This window comes from Triticum urartu, chromosome 6A (genome assembly GCF_056163025.1).
Source record: "Triticum urartu cultivar PI428250 chromosome 6A, HENAU_Tu73, whole genome shotgun sequence".
Classification (NCBI taxonomy): domain Eukaryota; kingdom Viridiplantae; phylum Streptophyta; class Magnoliopsida; order Poales; family Poaceae; genus Triticum; species Triticum urartu.
This window is the reverse complement of record NC_141878.1, coordinates 548,537,141-548,555,792: the sequence shown is the minus strand read 5'-3', so window position 1 is coordinate 548,555,792 and position 18,652 is coordinate 548,537,141. Positions and strand designations below refer to the sequence as shown.

Sequence of the window (18,652 nt, the reverse complement as noted above, 5' to 3'; positions counted from 1 at the left end):
CCAGCAGTGCGGTCTTCCTTGGCCTCCGTGCAAAGAGCCGAGCCGGCAGGCGTAAGCTTCACGCCCGGATCAAATTTAAGGCGCGCGCGGCAACCACGGCGCGGCGCGGATCGATCGATCCAGCCACCGGAGGAGGATCCACGCCGCCGACGGCGACGCCACAGGGACGTAGTAGTCAATCAACCGAAGTGGGAGTGGTTAGCGCGTGGTAGTTTTGTGTTCCCATCGGCCTGAATTCACCAGAACCGGTCAAAAAAAGGGACCGTGTCTCCCCACCCAGTCTTGACGGACCGGAATCAAGTCCAAGCGCACGCACGCACACCACACCTCGTGAACCTTGGCACCCCCCAAAACTCGTAAAAACAATTTGCACTACAAAATAAAACAGAGTCATCATCATCATCAGTATGGAAAGAGAAGAAAGAAAAGGAGAAAGGAAGTTTGGGGACACGAATTGTCGAGGATAGCGAGAAATTCCTCCGATCAGTACCATCCTCAAGCGTCCCTTGCGTGCGTGCTTATCCACAACGTAGCCATCCACAGTCCAAAACACACACAGGGTGTGATCGATGCTTTGTAGGAATGGGACAGATAACGACTCGCATCGCATCATCCAGCATTATCGCCGTAGAAAATCTCGGCTGACAGGAAAGCTGGTCGCGAACGCCAAGCGTTGCTGGACGCCTCCTAACCAGCAGCAGTATTATTTGCATACAGAAAAAGTATACTACTACTAGAAATAATCACACTATTATTTTTAGAATATGATGATGGTGCTCCATCAAAGCAGGGAAATCTCCCGCGTTCCCGCCAGCCTGCTGCCGACTACACACAACTATCAGACGTTGGCAAATGATGTCAAAAAAAGAAAAAAGAAAACTTGACAAAAAAAAACAGAAAAAGAAAGAGCCGTGTGCAGCGCTGGCTCCGCCCAGAGCTGTCCACGCGCCAGCCGTGCGCGGGACGTGGCCGCGAGCGGCGCACGGCACACCCGAGGCCAGCCAGAGCGCCAGACCGGCCCGGGGTCAACCCGCCGCTGCCCGGGCCCACGCGCAGCGAGAGGTGGTGGCGCCCCAGGCAGCAGTCCTGAGCCGAGCAGCGAGAGGAGAGGAGAAGAGAAGAGTCGGAGCCGCCCACGACAAACCCGCCCGCTTTCCAAATCCCCTGCCCAAACCCCACACCAAAAACCAAATCACGCCACTTAAAACTGCTTCCCTGGCTCGTAACGAGTCGCCTACCGTGCGTTAATCCGGCGGATCCAAGCCCCGCGTGCGTGCGTGCGTTCATTCATTAGCCCGCACAAACACGGAAAAGGAAGGCAGGCGAGAGGGGGAGGGAGAAGACCATCGGACCGTCCACCCATTCGTCCGGCGGCGGCGGCGCACGGAGCAGCAGCGGAGGAGGGGGATCAGCGAGCCGGAAAAGCATCCCCGCCCAGGTGAGCCCGCTCGACGGGTTTCTCGCCCCCTAGCAGTTCTCTCTGCTTTTTTTTCCCGCGGATCTTCCCGGGCGTTTCTTCGACGGGCGGCGCCCCCGCCGTCGATTTCTAGGGGCGGTCTGAACTCCGGGGCGCGCGGTTTCCGCGCCGCGATTGCTTCCCCCTGCCTGCGCGGCGGGCGGGGGGTTCGGGGCAGCAGTCAAACGGCGATTCTGGTGGGCGACCCCCGGGTCAAACTCCGAGATCGAGTGGTTGGTCTCTGCAATTCCGGTCCAGGCCAAACGATTGCACACTCGATTTAGTTTTTTACTCTTTACTTCGTAGGTAGAGAAATCGATAGCAGAGTCCAAGGAATCAATAATAGCAGCGTCGGATTATGTATGTGGGTTTGTTTTGATCCGGTGTTGCTTTTCTTAGATTCCGCCACATGCTCTTCTTACTGATGGATACTAGCGGAAAAGGTGCGTGGCCAACTCGGTGGGGCGCTTTTGGCTACGGCTTTGATACTACCGGAAAAAGTACGCACAGTTAGTTATTAGGTGGCTTTCTGGCTGGATATTGGAGTGAGATGCAAGCTGAATTTGTTGTCCCGTACCAGGGAGCTGTCACCAATTTAGCTGCTTTCTGTGGGTGATGGCTGATAAGGTCCAGTCCAGTTGAATCTAGGTGATTCAAAGCTGATTGACGACATGGTTTACTTGTTGGGTACATGCTACAACTGGGTAAATTGGAATTAAATGTGGGCAAGTTTTATGTTATTCAGCTCCTATTTGAGCGTGAAAGATGTACAGAATAAATATACATAGCCAAATACTCAGTTATAAAAAAACAGCTTAATCAGATGGGATTTTAATTTGTAAGTGCTCCTGTGATGTACTAATTCTTACTTCCTGATGCTTATATGGCTTGTCTTCGTGTTCTCGATCACAGTGCTGAAATGAATATGTCCTTGCTTGCACAAGTAACAGGCATTTAGGATGGTGGATAACAAGAATGATGGGTCTGAAGGGGTCAAGTTCAACACGTCGCACCTGATGCAAACAACCGAAGAGGTTGCGAGAGCATTTATTGCCGCTGCTTCAGCTGCCACCGTGCAACCAACACGGCCGTCTGTCGTCTATTCGTCTGGGGAAGAGAGTGGCAGCCCAATGCAGAAGCTGCAGCAGCAATTCTCGAAGATAATGAAAGGGTTTTCAAATTCACCCGAAGTGTCTGGACCATACAACCCGGAAGTTCTCACGACACACAAGCGGCAGTGGTCGAGGTTCCAGCAGAAGTCATTGGTATGTACTCCTATGTCACTACCTATGTTCAATTCATGTCTATCTATTGTGCTCTACGTGGTGTGGGAATGTGGGATATACTACGCTGATTAATTAAGGTGCTTAGTCAGAGCTGTAATGTTAATGATTGCTGTGATACTTGCCTTTTCAAACTACTCGGTATAAGTTCAACAAAACCATGCTAATTTCTGTAGTTGCAGTGACTCAAAGTGTCTTTGTTTGCAGCTATTGTTCAAGCATAAAACTCGTGTTGCAGTTCATGCTACAAATTATATCTACTTGATTTTCTTCCACTACTATTCTATGTAGGACATAGTCTATGTGTGGTCACATGACACAATGCCATTTGTTTTATTATCTGTATTGCTCTAATGTCTACATTCATGCAATGTTGCTTTGAAGGGTCATTGTCAGAGAAAATTATACTCCATGTTTGATACAAGTGGAGTCCTGTCACTGATAGCTCTTAATTGGAATCTTTTGGTTAGGAGCCTATCAAGTAGTGATTGATCAATTATTGCTAAATTACTCAGAACTCATGAAAAACTTTGTTATGCTTGGGTTATAGGTTTGGGTATTTGACTTCTGAGCTGCAAGGGCTATTCTGCTGTTCGGATATTCATGTTAGTCATAGTGTGAAGCAGTCTCATATTTTTGATATCAAGGAGAAATAACCTTTGTTCATTTGGAAACCTTGAATTTGGGCTGCATACCCCCAAGTACCTTCTACAGAAGTGTATAAGTATTTATTACGCCTGCATACACAATTTTTTTTGCCTTTGGGGTTCTACTGAAATCTGATTTAAGTGCAATAGATAGGTATGTAATGTAGGCTGTTGCTTCTATTTGACCGACTGCTTCTTGCTGAAATGGCCTATCATTTTGGAACTAGTAGGACTGGTAATTTTGGCAAATGTCGAAGAGCATAGTGCCTCAAGTTCTTTTTTTTTGGTTGGAACAGGGTAATAGGTGCATCAAAGAACCATCACATCTTTTTGAGAGCATAGTGATTGTTGGGCTTCCTCCTCAGGCAGATATCCATGAGCTAGAAAACATTGCTCTAGGGAGAAATGATGATGATGCAAAGAAATCAAGACATATATTTGGCAACAACCACCACCAAGTTCATGCTGTATCAAATTTGGAACCTCAGGTTATCACTCACATCATCTATTGTTGTTGCATGTTCTTATAAAATGGAGGTCCTATTGCTGCCTTTCTTCATGTGTCTGAACCTCAGGATATTTTGTCTTGTCCTTAAGGTCCTTTTTGCGTACCCCCCTGAGAGGTCTCTTCCGCTTAAGTACAAGGATATCGTCTCGTTCTGCCTTCCTGGAGGTGCACAGGTCTGCCATTCGAACTACATAACCCTGATACTTTGCATTTCTGTATAATAAACGTTTGCAACGATTATACATTAAACTTCAATTTTACCAAGTTTTATGGTGCTTCCTGTATAGGTTATATCTTGTTTACTGGGTTGACATATTGTTATGTCTGGTTCAGTTCATAATACTGTAACTTGCCACCTGGGTTACATTTCCAATTATAATACAATAAAAAAAATTGGCAATGCCCATGTGTAGGAAACAGAGTGAGGAGACGTCGAGAGAGAAGAAGACAAAGTAAAAAATATATTAGTTGGCACTAGCATGTCCGGCCCCTGCTGAGTCACCAGCCTAGTTGTCTACATCCACCACGTATGAAATAGTGCAATAGCGTGATAAAAATCTCCTCAGGGGGTCCATTAGAGAAAAGCCTGGGGTGTCAGTTAGACAGGTCTGAAATATAGGGCTGGAGTAGACACACTCCTATGGGCTATGGACTAGGTGGTCATTTTGACTGTTTTCGACATACAGTGACATGCCAAGTAAATATTCAATCAGAACAAGCAGTACCAGGAAATTTAGTCGATAAAAACAGTGAAACTAGAAATAGTCATCTGGCGGCTATCAAGTTTCAGTATGTCCATTGCCCTCGCCATACACACTGATACCCACCCCTTCTTTTTCTGTATGCTCCAATCGACTAATATAGTGTTGTCCCTCGTACAAAAGATCTTGGAAATCTCAGATAGAATTTACTTTCTGTCTGGCAAATCTGTAACTGCTAAATTTTGTGGCTGAGTATGGTCCATAATCCTAATTTCATGCCCGAATTAGCTTCATGTTGTTGGTGTTTCCTCAATACTTGTGCAGAGCTTATAAGAAGAGCATAGAAACACTTCTTACCAAATAATTTACCTATATTTACATTTGTAATAGGTTAATGCTGTTGAACGGACTCCATCATTCAGCGAGCTGAACGAAATTCTCCTAGGGCAGGTGACTTTCTCAGCTCAGTTCGTGTTTTATTCTTATAATATGTCTGTAGTCGTGAAGTTTCTCCTCCAACCACATTGCAGACTATGCCGCAAGATTTGCAGTTGTAACATCTTACATGTTTTCTTTTTAATCTAGTCTATTTGAGGTTTTGATGTGAATCTTACTTTTTATATTGTCTTTTTCAGGAACATCTAAAAGAAAGCAATCAATCTTTCGTCTTCCGTTTACAGGTATATTTACATCTTTCTCTCTTACACCGTTTCACTGTACTGGGGCTCTGACATTGAGAGTTTGCAGGTTGCTGATGATCCTACATTATATGGATGCTGTGTATTGGTGGAAGAGATTGTACAAAGACCCTCAAAGCTAGTTTCGATGCTCACGAATGAGAAACCTGTATTTCCACGCCGGAGTCGTTATGTAGTAACCACGCCACGGTGTTATTGCATCCTGTCTAGGCTGCCATTCTTTGAACTGCATTTTGGGGTGCTGCAGAGGTAGCGTACAGTGCTCTCCATTATCTCCGGTTATCTTACTGTATTTGTAATATCTGAATTTCTCTTCAGTTCGAGTCTTTTGGTTTGTCAATCTTTTTGAGGTGGTAGAAATGGAAACCTACTCAATATGTAATGAATTTACAAAATTCTTCTATTTTTTCTACTTAATCTGTAATGAATTTGCAAAATTCTTCTATTTTTTCTTCTAGAAATTATGTTTGCAAGTTATTCATTCATATAATTTTCCAATATCCTTATGTCTGAGCTTTATGTTGCATTGATGACCTTACAGATTCATTTTCTATTTTTGGATCTATCAGTATAGTTTCAACCCTGCAACTAGTATATCTGCTCCATATTTTGCACAGCACTTTGCTGTCCTCTAGTTACAGTACATAAATTTTGCATTGTACGAATAAGGTATTAATGTTACATTCTGGAAGCTTTTGGTTTGATTTGTCTTGAGTCTTTGTCAAACATTCTTGCACGGGTGTCTTTGATGCTATCACACATTGAGCATTGATGGTCTACCCTTTGCATTTGCCTCTCCATAAGTGTCTGCCGTGTTTCTTATGCAGTATTCTTATGGAAGAACGACTTGAATGGCTCACGGATGGTGTTAGCATGCTAACCTCATTATCGCCTGAAGAGGAATGTGAGGATGGTGATATCTGTGAAGGCTCCGAAAGCGTAGGACAAGAACTGTATTTTGGTTGTACAACAGTAGAAAAATCCTTTGAACCAAGCGTGGAAGTTTCTCCAAAGCAGCTCTCTGACACGGACAGCAATTCTGAGTGTAGGGAGAACCAACTGGACTTCATCTCCCTAGAAGTCCAACAGGAAAGTGGTTCTCCTGTCAAAGAAGAACAAAATGTTCTTGTAACAGGAACAGCTACTCAGTGTTATACCGCAGAAGAGTCTGACAATTCTGTTTCAGAAGATACAGCGACTGGTGTATCTGGAGTTAAGCTTGATGAGCCGGATTCCTTACCCATCATTCCGAATGAATCTGATACCAAGGAAAATTCTCATGTTCTTTCACATGAAGATGTGATTGATGGAGAACTTGATATCTTTGTCAATGATACTATCTTGCCGCTTATACGGTCTCGCCTTAGTGAAGGATCTGAATCATCACCAAGGTATGGTTATGGTATCCTCCAAATCAATTAGCTTCTAGCACAGCCTGCTATTTTCCTCAACACACAATCGGCCTAGTCTTGACCCCTAATGTTGCTGTGAACACTTTTAACATTATAGCTAGATAACCAATACAGGTTGGTGGGAACTGTTGTGCTGCTCTCAGTTATTATTTTCTTACCTCAGATTCTCTTGTCATGTCTGTTATTAACTGTTGACACGTTATGAATGCGAAGCACGCTTGTTTGCAAACTATATTTTACGTGTGCATCAGTCCCTGATTAAAATAGTAAAACAGTCATCACCATTTTCTGCAGTTCCCAAGACTCTCCTTCTGAAAGCATAAATTTGAGAAATGATACCCCCGACTTGGACTTGGAGGAGCCATCTTCCATTGGTCATGGAGACGTAGTCGGGCACAACAGTATATTGCGATGGGCTAAGGTTCTGTATGCATGAAATTATGCAATATTTTGCTCAGCTCCTCTCTGTGAATTTGTTGAGTAACTTGATGTTTTCTCCAGGCCAAAAAGTATGGATCTCTACAAGTTGTCTGTCAGTACTACCAGTTGCAGTGTCCTGTCAGGGGTTCATCACTTAATTTTCATCCGTTGGAGCACCTGCACTCATTGAAGTTTCATCGGCCAGGTGAAACTGCTCTTCATCTTGCCGGGTCGACTATTGATCTTCGGTCACGTGATACAAGCTTAGAGGTGGCTGAGGTAATTTACGGGATGCAGTGCCACATTATGCATTTAGCGCTGACCTACTTTGGTGTAACGTTCACGTCTTTTATATTTAATATCATAAATATAAGAACAATAATATGCACGTGACATATCTATTCCTATTTCAGATGCGTAATGCACTCTTCGCTGAAGAGGAATCGACTGCTTTATCCACATGGGCTGTTGCAACAATATGTGGATGCCTCAGGTTGGAACATGTAAGTATCCCTTATTTATTCCCGAGATGAAATGTTTCCTTTGCGGAACCTAGTTATTTCTTCTATCATGCTATTTGCTTGAGACTGTCGTTGGAAAACTCACATCCAAACATACAAAATGTGAGAGCCCCCTGCCAAGAGTTTAATTGTTTCTTATTATAATTTTGAACCTGTAGTCACAAATATTTGCAAGTGTCTGGTTTGCATGTTTGATGTGCACATCTTTCAATGGATTTATAAACAGTTCACAACCAAATTGTCAGTTTTTTTTAAACTGCATCATCTGTTAGTTTTACTCTTTAAGTATATGATGTTACCTTGTTAGTGAAGAATCCCTTTTGTTCTTGAAAGAGGGCAACATGGAATTTTAATTGGTTGCTTTAGTGCATGTAGTGTGTTATCCACTTTAATGCATTCCTTTCTTGATCCTTGGCATCACTTTTGTTACACTGTACTGCTACACTTCCATTGGAGTAAATTTTTATGCCTTTTTTTACTGTAATGATTGATTGATGTGTCATTCTACATTCTTGGGCTCTAGTTTGATTTGTCTGAGCACCAAACTGATTGTCTATAAATTGCTTGTGAGCACTTAATTTTACCTGTAGTTACCAACTTGGAATTAATTTTATTGACAGGTAATTACGCTGTTTGCCGCCGCGCTCCTGGAGAAACAGATTGTTATTGTCTGTTCTAATTTGGTATTGTTCCAACCTTCACACATGTTTTGACATTCTTATTCACACCTTTTGTGTTGATATTGCACACCAGTTAATCTGATCATTTTCTTGATCTGTGTGTTAGCTAACAATTTTCTGTTATGGCAAATAGAACAATCATACATGAGTTGTTATTTAATAAAGAATATTGTTTTGATGACCAGGGAATGCTTTCAGCTTCAGTTTTATCCATAATACCTCTAATACGGCCATATCAGTGGCAGAGTCTACTCATACCGGTACTTACATTTGTTCCTCTGAGTGCTCAGATCTGAACTTGATGGCTAGGCAATGTATTCATGCTTACCTCTTGTGATGTCTGCATCATTTAATACAGGTTTTGCCAAATGACATGCTGGATTTTCTGGACGCGCCTGTTCCATACATTGTGAGTTCCCAAGCTTATTGGCATATTTTGGTTTGATTAAAGTAGAGAAAATTGTGGAGAAACGGTAGAGATATGTTTTTAGTCTTCACACTAAGGCTGATGGAAGGCAGTTAGGCCCAGTCCCTACAGAAAGGCAAGAAAATTGGGCTAAATTTACCGCCTGTCTGAAGTGATGGGATCTGTTCTGCCTATCCAGCAAGCCTGTAGCCAGGGAGGGATGAGAAGGGGATACTTTTGGGGGATGGGATTGAAGGAGAGATACATATCTCACATTGGGTGAACACCAAATATGTACATATTGGTCCATTTGGTTGCAATTTGGCACATCGATCACCATGTATTTGAAATAAATTTTTGTTGAGTTAATTTGAGCTTTCTGGTCCACGAGCTTTCTGGTCCACGACTAACAATTATTGTCATTTTAGGTTGGTGTGCAGAACAAAACACCTGATCTGCAATCCAGGCTAGCAAATGCTGTGATAATTGATGCCAACAAGAATCAGGTGCCTGCAAAGTGTCTTACCTTCTATTTACCTGTGATATTTTGTTACTTTCTGGAGACAAATTCTGTCCAGTACTGTGTATTGCCTGCGTAGTGCTTTCCTATTTCCTTTTTACAAATTTGCTGATTTGGAGACTTGTACATCATCAGTTTAGCTTGTAGTATAATTTTTTAAAGCATCTAATGCTGTAGTATCATGGTTGATGATGTAAATAATGCGACAAGCTATTACTGATGGACGAAATCATGCTGAATGTAGATTAAGTCTGCTTCAGTACCGCAACTTCCACAACAGAAAGAATTGCTTTCTGCGTTGCGGCCGTATCATTCAAGACTTGTGGGTGAAAGTTATCTCGCTAGGAAGCGCCCTGTCTATGAATGCACAGATGCCCAGGTTTGTTATAGTTTTTCTGTGCTGAAGTATAAGCATTTTCTGTATCCAGTGGATTTTCACTTCTGACATCATTCTAAATTTCTGAGCATACAGGTGGAAGCAGCCAAAGGTTTCTTGGCAGTTCTTAGATCCCACCTTGATTCTCTGTGCTCCAACTTAAGATCTCACACTATTACCAATGTGCAATCCAACAATGACAAGGTATGTTGTCAAAATGCATGGTCTGTGTATTCTTGTGTGCCTTTTTTTGTTGAACAAATTGTCTTGTGTCCTCAGTGTGTTACTAAACAGGATTTTACCAGCAAAGATATATACAAGTGCAGGATACCTGTTGCTAATTCTGAGTCTGTTTTTTTAATCATAAAAAGAACTACCAGTTGCCAACTGTAAACATTTGTAAAATATTTGTTGTTGACTTGAGTCTATTTTTTAACATAAAAAACACCCCTAATTACTGACTGTCTTTACACAGGTTTCCTTAATTTTAAGAGAGAGCTTCATTGGTTCTTTTCCAGCCCGTGATAGGCCTTTTATGAAGGTATTAATTTGCTACCTTCTCATTTTCATTGCCTTCAATATAGTTTGAGTACCATATTTGGACAATGCTTCAAGGTCTTGATTCTCAGGTTGAGCAATACTTAGAGGTCTTCTCTTTTTGGTTGAGTTTTTATATCTTTTGCAAGAATCGTTTTTGCCACTTTACATGTGATAGGCATATGCGTGTTTAGTGAGACATATACTGCGGCACAGACTAATATATGCAATTTATTCGATTTTGTTGACAGCTGTTTCTGGACACACAATTGTTCTCGGTACATACAGACCTAGTTCTCTCCTTTTATCAGAAGGACTGAGTCTCTCTCCTGACGTTTTGACTGTCATCAGGGACATGATTTTTTCAAGGTAAAAAACTAAAGTTGGCTCTTTTTATATTGTATAAACGTTGTGCATCACTTCTTCGCCCTCTTGCAAAACAACAGTTACAAGCATTTATAACTTTAAACTTGTTAGCATTTGCCTCAGCCCTTAGGTACAGGAGCATAGCTTTATTAGGTCTGTAGCTTTGGTTCTAGACCTTCGTTGTAACCCAAAAACACAAATCCTATGTTATGCTGTCAATCAGGTGACAGAAAGTTCCCTGTGCTAGCATTGCCCATTATCCTTATTGCTTTTCTAGCTAACCGTCTTTTACCAGCTTTATCAATTATGTCGTATGTCTGCTTTTAAAAACAGTACCTTCAAATAACATCTGATGGATTGGTTCGCATCGCAGCCTTTCAATGTTGAGCTCAACTGTACATATCGTCGTAGAAGCTGCCTTTGATCACATTGGCAGCTCATAGTGGACTAGAAGCTGCAAGGGACGACCCATATACTGTTGGCGAAGCTGTAGAGTATTGAGGAGATCCAGGTAATGTTATACCAGAAAATGCCCGTCGGGCTGTTGTAAATTAGCTCTGCTTTCATGCAGAAGACTTTGTAGGCAGTAGTCATTCCCATGAGGAACCTTCTGGCTTGCTCTTCCTACAATGCAGAATCCCCGGGCGTGGGATCCTAATGTTACTTCTGCAGCTAGTTGGTATACGGGGAGAGAGAACCAGAAACATATACTGCAGTAATTTAAGCACAAACTAGAGTTAAAACTGATGCAATGTCGAAGGACTATCTGTATCTCAATTTTGCCGTGTGACGTTCTGTGTTGTACAGAAACAGTTTGGAGTGTGATATACATAGTATTTTCATCATCAAATCATGACTGCTGTCTGGAGTTTGATGTATCGGTTTTGTTCAGATCTCTGTACGCTGTAGCCGTCTCAACTGTTGTAAGATGCCGTCCTTGTCCGAATCCGCCGTTTTATGTGAACGCCGATAGTCTGCCTAAACTGCTTTGAAGGCAGAAGACGGCGAGACGCTGCAGGTCTGCCATGATGAAACTCCAACGCATCTCTTGTAGGCGAAGTTAATTTACTGGCGCGTCAGGCCTCAGTTAGTATCGGTTCTGCACGTTGGACTATTGCTGCGACCTTTACTACTGACTCGAGTTTATTGCTGTAGGCCAGATTCTTACCGGCTGTCTCTTGTCGCTGGCACAGCGCCATTGACTCCGTTCGGAGAGAGCCATTTTACGACGTCCCAGTCAAAGCGAAAAGGCCTAGAAAGAAGTGTCTCGAGTCAGGTAGCCCTGCAGCCTAAACGTACCACTGCTCCCGCCTTTGGTTCACATCGAAGCAGAGAGAGACCGATTTGAACCCGTCCCATGTTGGCCTCCTTTCGATGCAAAGCCCATAGATAGATACGGAGCACTCTAGACTGTTAGACACTAACAATGTGCCTATGATGGCAGGTATACGGAGGTGTGATCTTGTGGCTGTAGCCTCCTGGTACACATGGTGGGAACGGAGGAAGTTCACAAGAGGTGAGGCGCTGCAAGCACCGGTCAGATCAGCTCAAACCATCTCAGTGCTGGCTTTAAACTTTGCTCGAGTGAAGAAACTCAGAACTGCCAAAGTGATCAGACATGGCTGGACCAAACCATCAGAGGGATTTGTGAAATTAAATGTTGATGCTGCTTTTAATAAGGAAACAGGTACAAGGCGAACAGAGGCAATTATTCGTGATTATACAGGAGCTCCAATTGCCGGGGGTAGCTCATGTATGTCATTCATTGATACACCGGCGACCGTTGAAGCGTGTGCACTTCGTGATGGTTTGATCATTGCAGGTAATGTAGGATGCAACATACTCCTAGTCGAAAGTGATTGTATGGAAGTAGTGGAAGTCATGCAAAATGGCGGCAATTCTCTAGGTGTGGCGGCAGCCATTTATGAAGAATGTACTTTACTATGCCGATATTTTACACGTGTAATTTTCTCACACTGCCCTAGGGAAGCTAATAGAGCAGCCCATAATCTGGCTAGATTTAGTGAGGGGAACCATTCTTGGCAGGAACTTTCAGGTTTTATTCGTGCTGTGCTAGTTGATGATGTAACTGTGATTCCAGATCAATAAAAATCGCCATGATGGCTTTTCTCAAAAAAATAATTTGGTTCCCGGTTCCCTAGCCAAGCCAGGTCGGCCTCCTCGCGTCGTCTCTCTTGTTCCATCAGCGAGGAACCACCGGGCAGTGGCGATGGAATCGAATCGAACAAATCTGCCAAGTTGGGGGCGTCGGACGCTACAGGAGGCGCGCGTGTGTGTGCAGGGAAAGGAAGGAAAGGCATCGCTTTGCTTTGCCCGTGGGGCGGTAGCAGTGAATGTGCCTGCCAGCCAGAGGGAGTACCGCTCGGCAGTCGCCACCCACCGCTTTCAAACCCGGCGGTCGTCTCGTCGTACTGTCACGCCGCCTGGACGCGCCCCTGCTTTGCCTGCGTGCAGCCTTTCCGACCGCCCCACTGCCGCTGGCTGCTGCATCTGCATGTGCCGCTGCCCGGCCAGTGGCGCCATGCCGCGCCACAGCGGTACACGCGCACGTACTGACCAGGCAGGCTGGAAAGACGCTGCCGCGCTGCCCGACTGCCTCCTGATGCTACTACCGCTGCCGCCTCGCTTCCCTCGCAGCGGCCGCCCGGTGCTGCGCATGCATGTGTCCCGTGTTACGCGTTGCGTTGCGTTGCCTGTTTCACGTGTGCGTAGCAGGCGAGGTGAGGCTGGCAGGCATGATCCCTCCCCATGGGCCGGTTCGGTCGATGAAAGCAACGCGGAGGAGGCCTTCTTGAGCCTTGACCGCCGGCCTCCCCGCTCTCCGGCCGGCCAGCATGCCGACCTGAGCAGGGCGAGGCAATTATTATTGCGTGGGAACGGTTCCGCTGTGCACGAGCACTGTTCACCCCTGCTGCGGTCTGCTGCACGCTGGTCCGCCCCCTCGTGCTGCCTCTCAGCCTGAGTGCATCTACCGTCTACGTGATGCGTCCTGCACTAGCCCCACCGTCCCACTCGCGCTCCACTCGATCGAGCTCCCTCGTCCTATCGCACGGACTCGCCGGGGCGCAGTGTCCCCTGCTCGTGCGCACCGGCTACGGCGGAGCACGTACAGCCTCCGATCCGATCGTCACGTTGCTTCTCGTTCCACGCGGCATCCAAGTGATCCTCAGCCGACCCAGTGGCGCGCGGCCACGGACAGAGCAAGTTTAGTTGGCTGGAAGGTCCGTAAAATCCCCGTAATGAGTCCGTCGATGCATGTAGCATTTTTGCGGGGATGTGTAGTATCAAGCAAGCGAACCTGAAGTAGCAAAGCCGTCCTTGCAAGTTCCAGGTAGTACCAACCAGGGCATCTAGCATTCACTGCTGACAGCTCCGGCGCCCGCACCACGCCGGCCGTTGCTCCTGCCGCAGCACTGCGGCGTCAGTGGACGGCCGGGCATGGTTTAGAGCATGCATGCATGCATGCCTGGCCGCAGGGAGCGGGCAGCCCCGTGCACGCTGCCGCACTGGGGCGTCACAGGCAGGCACAGATCAGGGTACGTATCGACACAGAAGCTAGCTAGGGGCCATCGTACTCCTCCATATATGCCATGCATCTCTGGATCTGACTGACGGGAAGCGGGAAGCCGGCCTCGCTCCGCATTTACGTTGCCTGTACGTGCCACCTGCGCCGTACCTGACGCGCTGCCTGTTCTGTGCTGACCCCGTCTTTGACTCATCATGCATGCAGATGCAGCGGCGAGCGAGGTCTGGAGCCTGGACACACGTACGCTCCACCCTACTCACGCTTGCTCGCGTCGGGGACACGGCATGTGCCGCTCATCAGTGCGCGCTCCTGGCTTCTGTCCTGGCCGGCACTCATCGGTGAGGAGGATAATGGCGCTGCGCTGAGCTCGTTCTTCTGCTCGTGGGTGTCACAGTGGTCTGTGGGAGAGGGAGATTACTGGCAGGCAACAAAGCTTGGGAGGAGCAAAGTGTAGGGTTGCAGGCAGGCAGAGGAGGCGGTAGATTTGATGACGAGTTTGTGATTTCCTGACATGGGGGAGATAGTTTTTCCAGAAGAGCAAAGAGTAGTGGCTGCTTCTGGCCGGCGCCTTGCATGATGCAACGAGGCATGCCCGAATCATGTGGTACAGGAAAAAAAAATAGGTACACACGTACGCTCTAGTTAAACAAGCTGTATATCACAATGTACGTACGTATAGCTGGTTTGTTTTCGTTCAAAAATGGACCTAGTATATACATTGCATGGAGCTTCTACAGACTAGACGTGAACATACTTCCCTGGAGCTGTCCAGTCTACTTATGATATTGCATGCATGCTCCCCAACTATACGAAAACCAAAAATAACCGCTTGTTTTATCGTAAGATAAAGATCAAACCTGAGCGTCTATAAAGCATGACAAATGGTCAAAGCAGCAGAGAAGACTGGGACCGGGAGAAACCTTGTACTTACGATTACAGAGCTGCACTGGAGCCTCTGAAAGAGTGCTTTGCACGTCTCAATCCGAGCATACATATCCCTGACCGCCCTGCCCTGTCACAGCCAAAAGACAGGAGGAGGAGGACTCGTCAGTCCTCACCTCACCTCTTTTCCTCCCTGCACTGGAGCCGCTCTTTTCCTGCTGAAAAGAGACAAGAAAAGTCATGTGCATTGGAGGCCCAAACACAAACAAGTTTACTAGAAAAAAAAAGAGCTCAGTTTTGACAAGCTTCTGGATGAGCTCCCAACACGCGCCGGCGAGAAAAGATAACCTAAAAATAACCAATTCTTTTCTGCCGATGAGTCAAGCCCAGATCACCATCATCATCATCACAAGGAGAAGGAGGCGGTCACTCACTCACCAGTAGCATTTTGTTTTTTGAGGATTACTCAGTATGCTGCTGTCCGTTCGATAGCCATTGAACACCCAGTCAGTGGGTTGGCTTATCTGAGCCCCCATGGGCCGGCCCACGCGGCAGGCGGGCCTGCGCACCTGGGGCCCAGGTGTTGGCGTCAGTGGGCACTCCGCGCCCTACTTTGACCGAACAAGTACCGTCCGGGGCGCAGGCGCGCTTGATGGCTAATTATTGCGGTTAACCCCTCTGCACGTATGGCGCAGTAGCAGAGCTTCCTAGATCGCGGTATCTGGGTCCTTTTGGCGCCTCATAATGATGTTGCTTAAGCTTATAGTTATCCAAAAAAGATATGTGATCTTTTTCGTAATGGCGATGCTCCGGCCCACACCACACAAGGACTAGTCCACCGGCCCCTGAGATTTTTTGTACAGTGCCACCTTTTTGTGAGTATGAGCAAAGCAAATGCAAGGCATGGGTGTCACGTCAGAACTCTGGAAAAACAACGGTACCCGGCATTGGTTTGGTTGTTTCGGTTCTGGTCCAACACAAACATAGTACTATACTGGTAGAGTGCATGCACCATGCACATGCAGGCTCCCGAAAGCGTGTACGCGTGTGCGACAGGCTAACGGTGCCACTAATGGTAATCTTTCTCTGAATGAGGAGCAGGATGAGGAGGGAAGAAAATAAAACATGTGCGTGTCAAAAGAGGAAGTAGGAGAAGAAACCCGGCGCACGCAAGGTGGATGGGAACACATGGAGCGGAGTGGCAGGCGGCATGCACGAACAGTGCCCAAAAGCCTGCGCGCGCGTACGGTGCAAGTTGCTGCCGGCCTCGTCGTCTTTACGTCTTCTCTCTCTGTCTATCCTCTGCAGGCCAGCCGCTGAGTCACTTGACCGCCAGTGGCGGTCAGGCGCACGCATACAGGCGCATATGATCCTCTGCTGTCTCCGTCTCAGCTTTGGCTTTTCTCAATCGAAATCGAACGGACGCACATGTGTGCGCACAGTGACTGACCCAACGCCAACGAACGGCGTCGGAGATGGAGACGGAGACGGAGACGGAGCACATTTGTTTATGAGTTTCCGTAAAGAAAGCTGGCCGGCGGTCAGAGGCGGCAGCAACCAAAAGGCAGAAGAGCACAGCAGCCATGCTGCAGACTTCGGAGATGGGCGCTGTCCCCCACCCCTACCATAGCCCCAGCCATAGCTACACCCACTCTACCACCCGGGACTAGAGAGAGAAAGAAATGAATCTGTCAAATATGTTCTCCTCTCTCTCTCCCTCGCAGTAGTATTATTACTGGCACGACGAGCTGTTTTTCAGTTGAGGTTCAGTTCGGGTACCCATCGTTTTCGTGTTGGACGCAGTACTCCAACTTGGGAGTACTCTCGTGTACCTGCTGTACGCATGTAATGAGGCGGCGTACGTGCGTGTGGCCGAACAGTACATGCACGGACGCACTGTGCTCTGTTCTGTGCAGTCCTCGGCGTCTCCTCTCGTCTGCTGAATGGAGCCAGTTTTTTACACGATGGGCAGCACGTATCTCGTCTCGCGTGACTGGTGAGCAACAGTACAAATATCTACCGCTCTACCGGCAAGTATTAACCACTGCACGCGTACTATACACTCGTATAGTACGTACGATGGCGAGTGTGAAGAGAGGTGGAGTGGGTGGTTGCAGGCTATCTGCGTGGGGTGTCAGAGCCTGCCTGTCTCCCCCGCTCTCTCTCTCTCCGTCCGCTGCCACCTGCATGCAGCCTGCACCGTTTGCAGTCAATAATAATCTTAACAAGTGAGGTGCTACTAATATTCAGAGGTAGGGCCACTGCACACCTGGGGGCGCCATGGCAGCGTCCACCGGCTGACACCACCCAGCATTGCCACATTAAACTAGGAACCTCAAGGCCACCCCCCCTCTGCTACCTGCACCAGCTACCGTTTCACGCACCAAGCATACTGCCTGCAACAGTGCGTGTGTGTCGCACTGTTGCCACCATGCTCCACATTTGTCTGCACAAAATATCACTCTCCAGAGACAAGAGACCACGTTAATATATGTCTGTTTGTACAGGTGTGAGAACACACCTCTGTCGACAGCTGAAAATAAAGCCTTGTAGCTGCCTGCAAAACAGGCCATCACCATACTCCCATGTTACTAGGATTGCAACGGCAGTGTCAGCGTTGCTGCCGAGTGGAGCGAGAATCCATTTCCCAGTGACTTCAAAGGCTAGCAAAGGCATCAGGCAAGCAAGCGCTGGGAACGCATCGGCCGTCGCTTTTACCCCGGGGCCGGGCAGAAAGTAACCGGCAAGTTTTCGTTGTGACTTGCACGGCTCCAGCGAGCGGCAGCGGGCGGGCAGTGCGATCAGTGGGAGAAGACTGAGCGCGGGCTGCAGAGGTCGCGCGCAGGCACAGCAGATTCTGCAGCGCGCACGCGGCATCTTGACTGAATGTGACCCATCCTCTGTACTACTACTACCTCACCTTAAATTATGGAGTAGCCACCTAAAGCAATCAGACTAGCCGCCTATTTTGCTTCGCTCACACGTACGGTACCGCGGTACGTGCACTCTCTCGCAGTCGTAGGGCATGGTTCTCGCAATATGAACAGACACTGCTCGCTAAGGGCAGCTTCAACGTCAACCCACATAAACCCTTCCGCATCCGTTCACAGATACAGATACGAGAGGTCACCATCCAACGCTAATTGTATATATTTTCATAACAACTCAAACCAACCGAATGAGATTCACGCAAACAAGTGCGGATTTCATACAAGCATGACGGATTTCGTACAAACCGGACGCAAGCGGTTACATTTTGGAAATATTTCAACTAAAAAGTTAAAACTATATGCACGTATGGTCGCATGGAGCTTCATTTCCATGAGACGGATACATTACACTAGTCTATTGCCGGCCGCGGCGGATCCCTTCGTCACCGGACTGGGAGTCTCGGAGGCATATTTTCCCCCGTATGGCGAAAAGGGAGCTTCAACCGGAGGGAAATGGTGCTTCCGTGGACGCCCAGACCAGGGTGGTCTAAGATAAAGAAGAAATCGGGCACGTAACCGGCTGTACAGGCCGGCGACGCGCCGACAGTGGCCTTCCGGGGACCCAAGCGGCGACGGCCTCCCGTGTTCTACTTTCCCTCGAAGTTGCCAGCGGACGTGGACGCGGATGCGCTGGCCACCGACTCGCCGATCTCCTCCGCGCACCCGCCTTCTTTCTCTGTCTGCATGGCACGGCTACGCGCG

The 18,652-nt window shown here is 47.1% G+C and overlaps 1 protein-coding gene across 5 annotated transcripts; it reads left to right on the top strand.

Annotated features, from left to right (window-relative positions):
* Window positions 1-1,118: 1,118 nt before the first annotated feature.
* On the top strand, window positions 1,119-12,617 carry LOC125514890 (DENN (AEX-3) domain-containing protein). 5 transcript variants are annotated; one of them, XM_048680263.2, is made up of 21 exons: window positions 1,119-1,438; window positions 1,856-1,899; window positions 2,407-2,721; window positions 3,683-3,874; window positions 3,984-4,067; window positions 4,986-5,045; window positions 5,231-5,275; window positions 5,343-5,542; window positions 6,121-6,684; window positions 7,000-7,126; window positions 7,207-7,404; window positions 7,539-7,628; window positions 8,267-8,329; window positions 8,512-8,586; window positions 8,685-8,735; window positions 9,161-9,238; window positions 9,497-9,631; window positions 9,725-9,832; window positions 10,104-10,169; window positions 10,417-10,534; window positions 10,905-11,384. In XM_048680263.2, the coding sequence occupies exons 3-20, from the start codon at window positions 2,416-2,418 to the stop codon at window positions 10,483-10,485; spliced, it is 2,511 nt and encodes an 836-aa protein (XP_048536220.1). In that variant the 5' UTR covers window positions 1,119-1,438; window positions 1,856-1,899; window positions 2,407-2,415; the 3' UTR covers window positions 10,486-10,534; window positions 10,905-11,384. The 5 variants fall into 5 exon arrangements, 4 of the variants coding, with proteins under 4 accessions (XP_048536220.1, XP_048536219.1, XP_048536218.1 ...); XR_015608802.1 differs by lacking the exon at window positions 1,856-1,899 and adding an exon at window positions 11,976-12,617 and having other exon boundaries at window positions 1,121-1,438; window positions 10,905-11,042; XM_048680262.2 differs by lacking the exon at window positions 1,856-1,899 and having other exon boundaries at window positions 2,401-2,721.
* The last annotated feature ends 6,035 nt before the right edge of the window (window positions 12,618-18,652 follow it).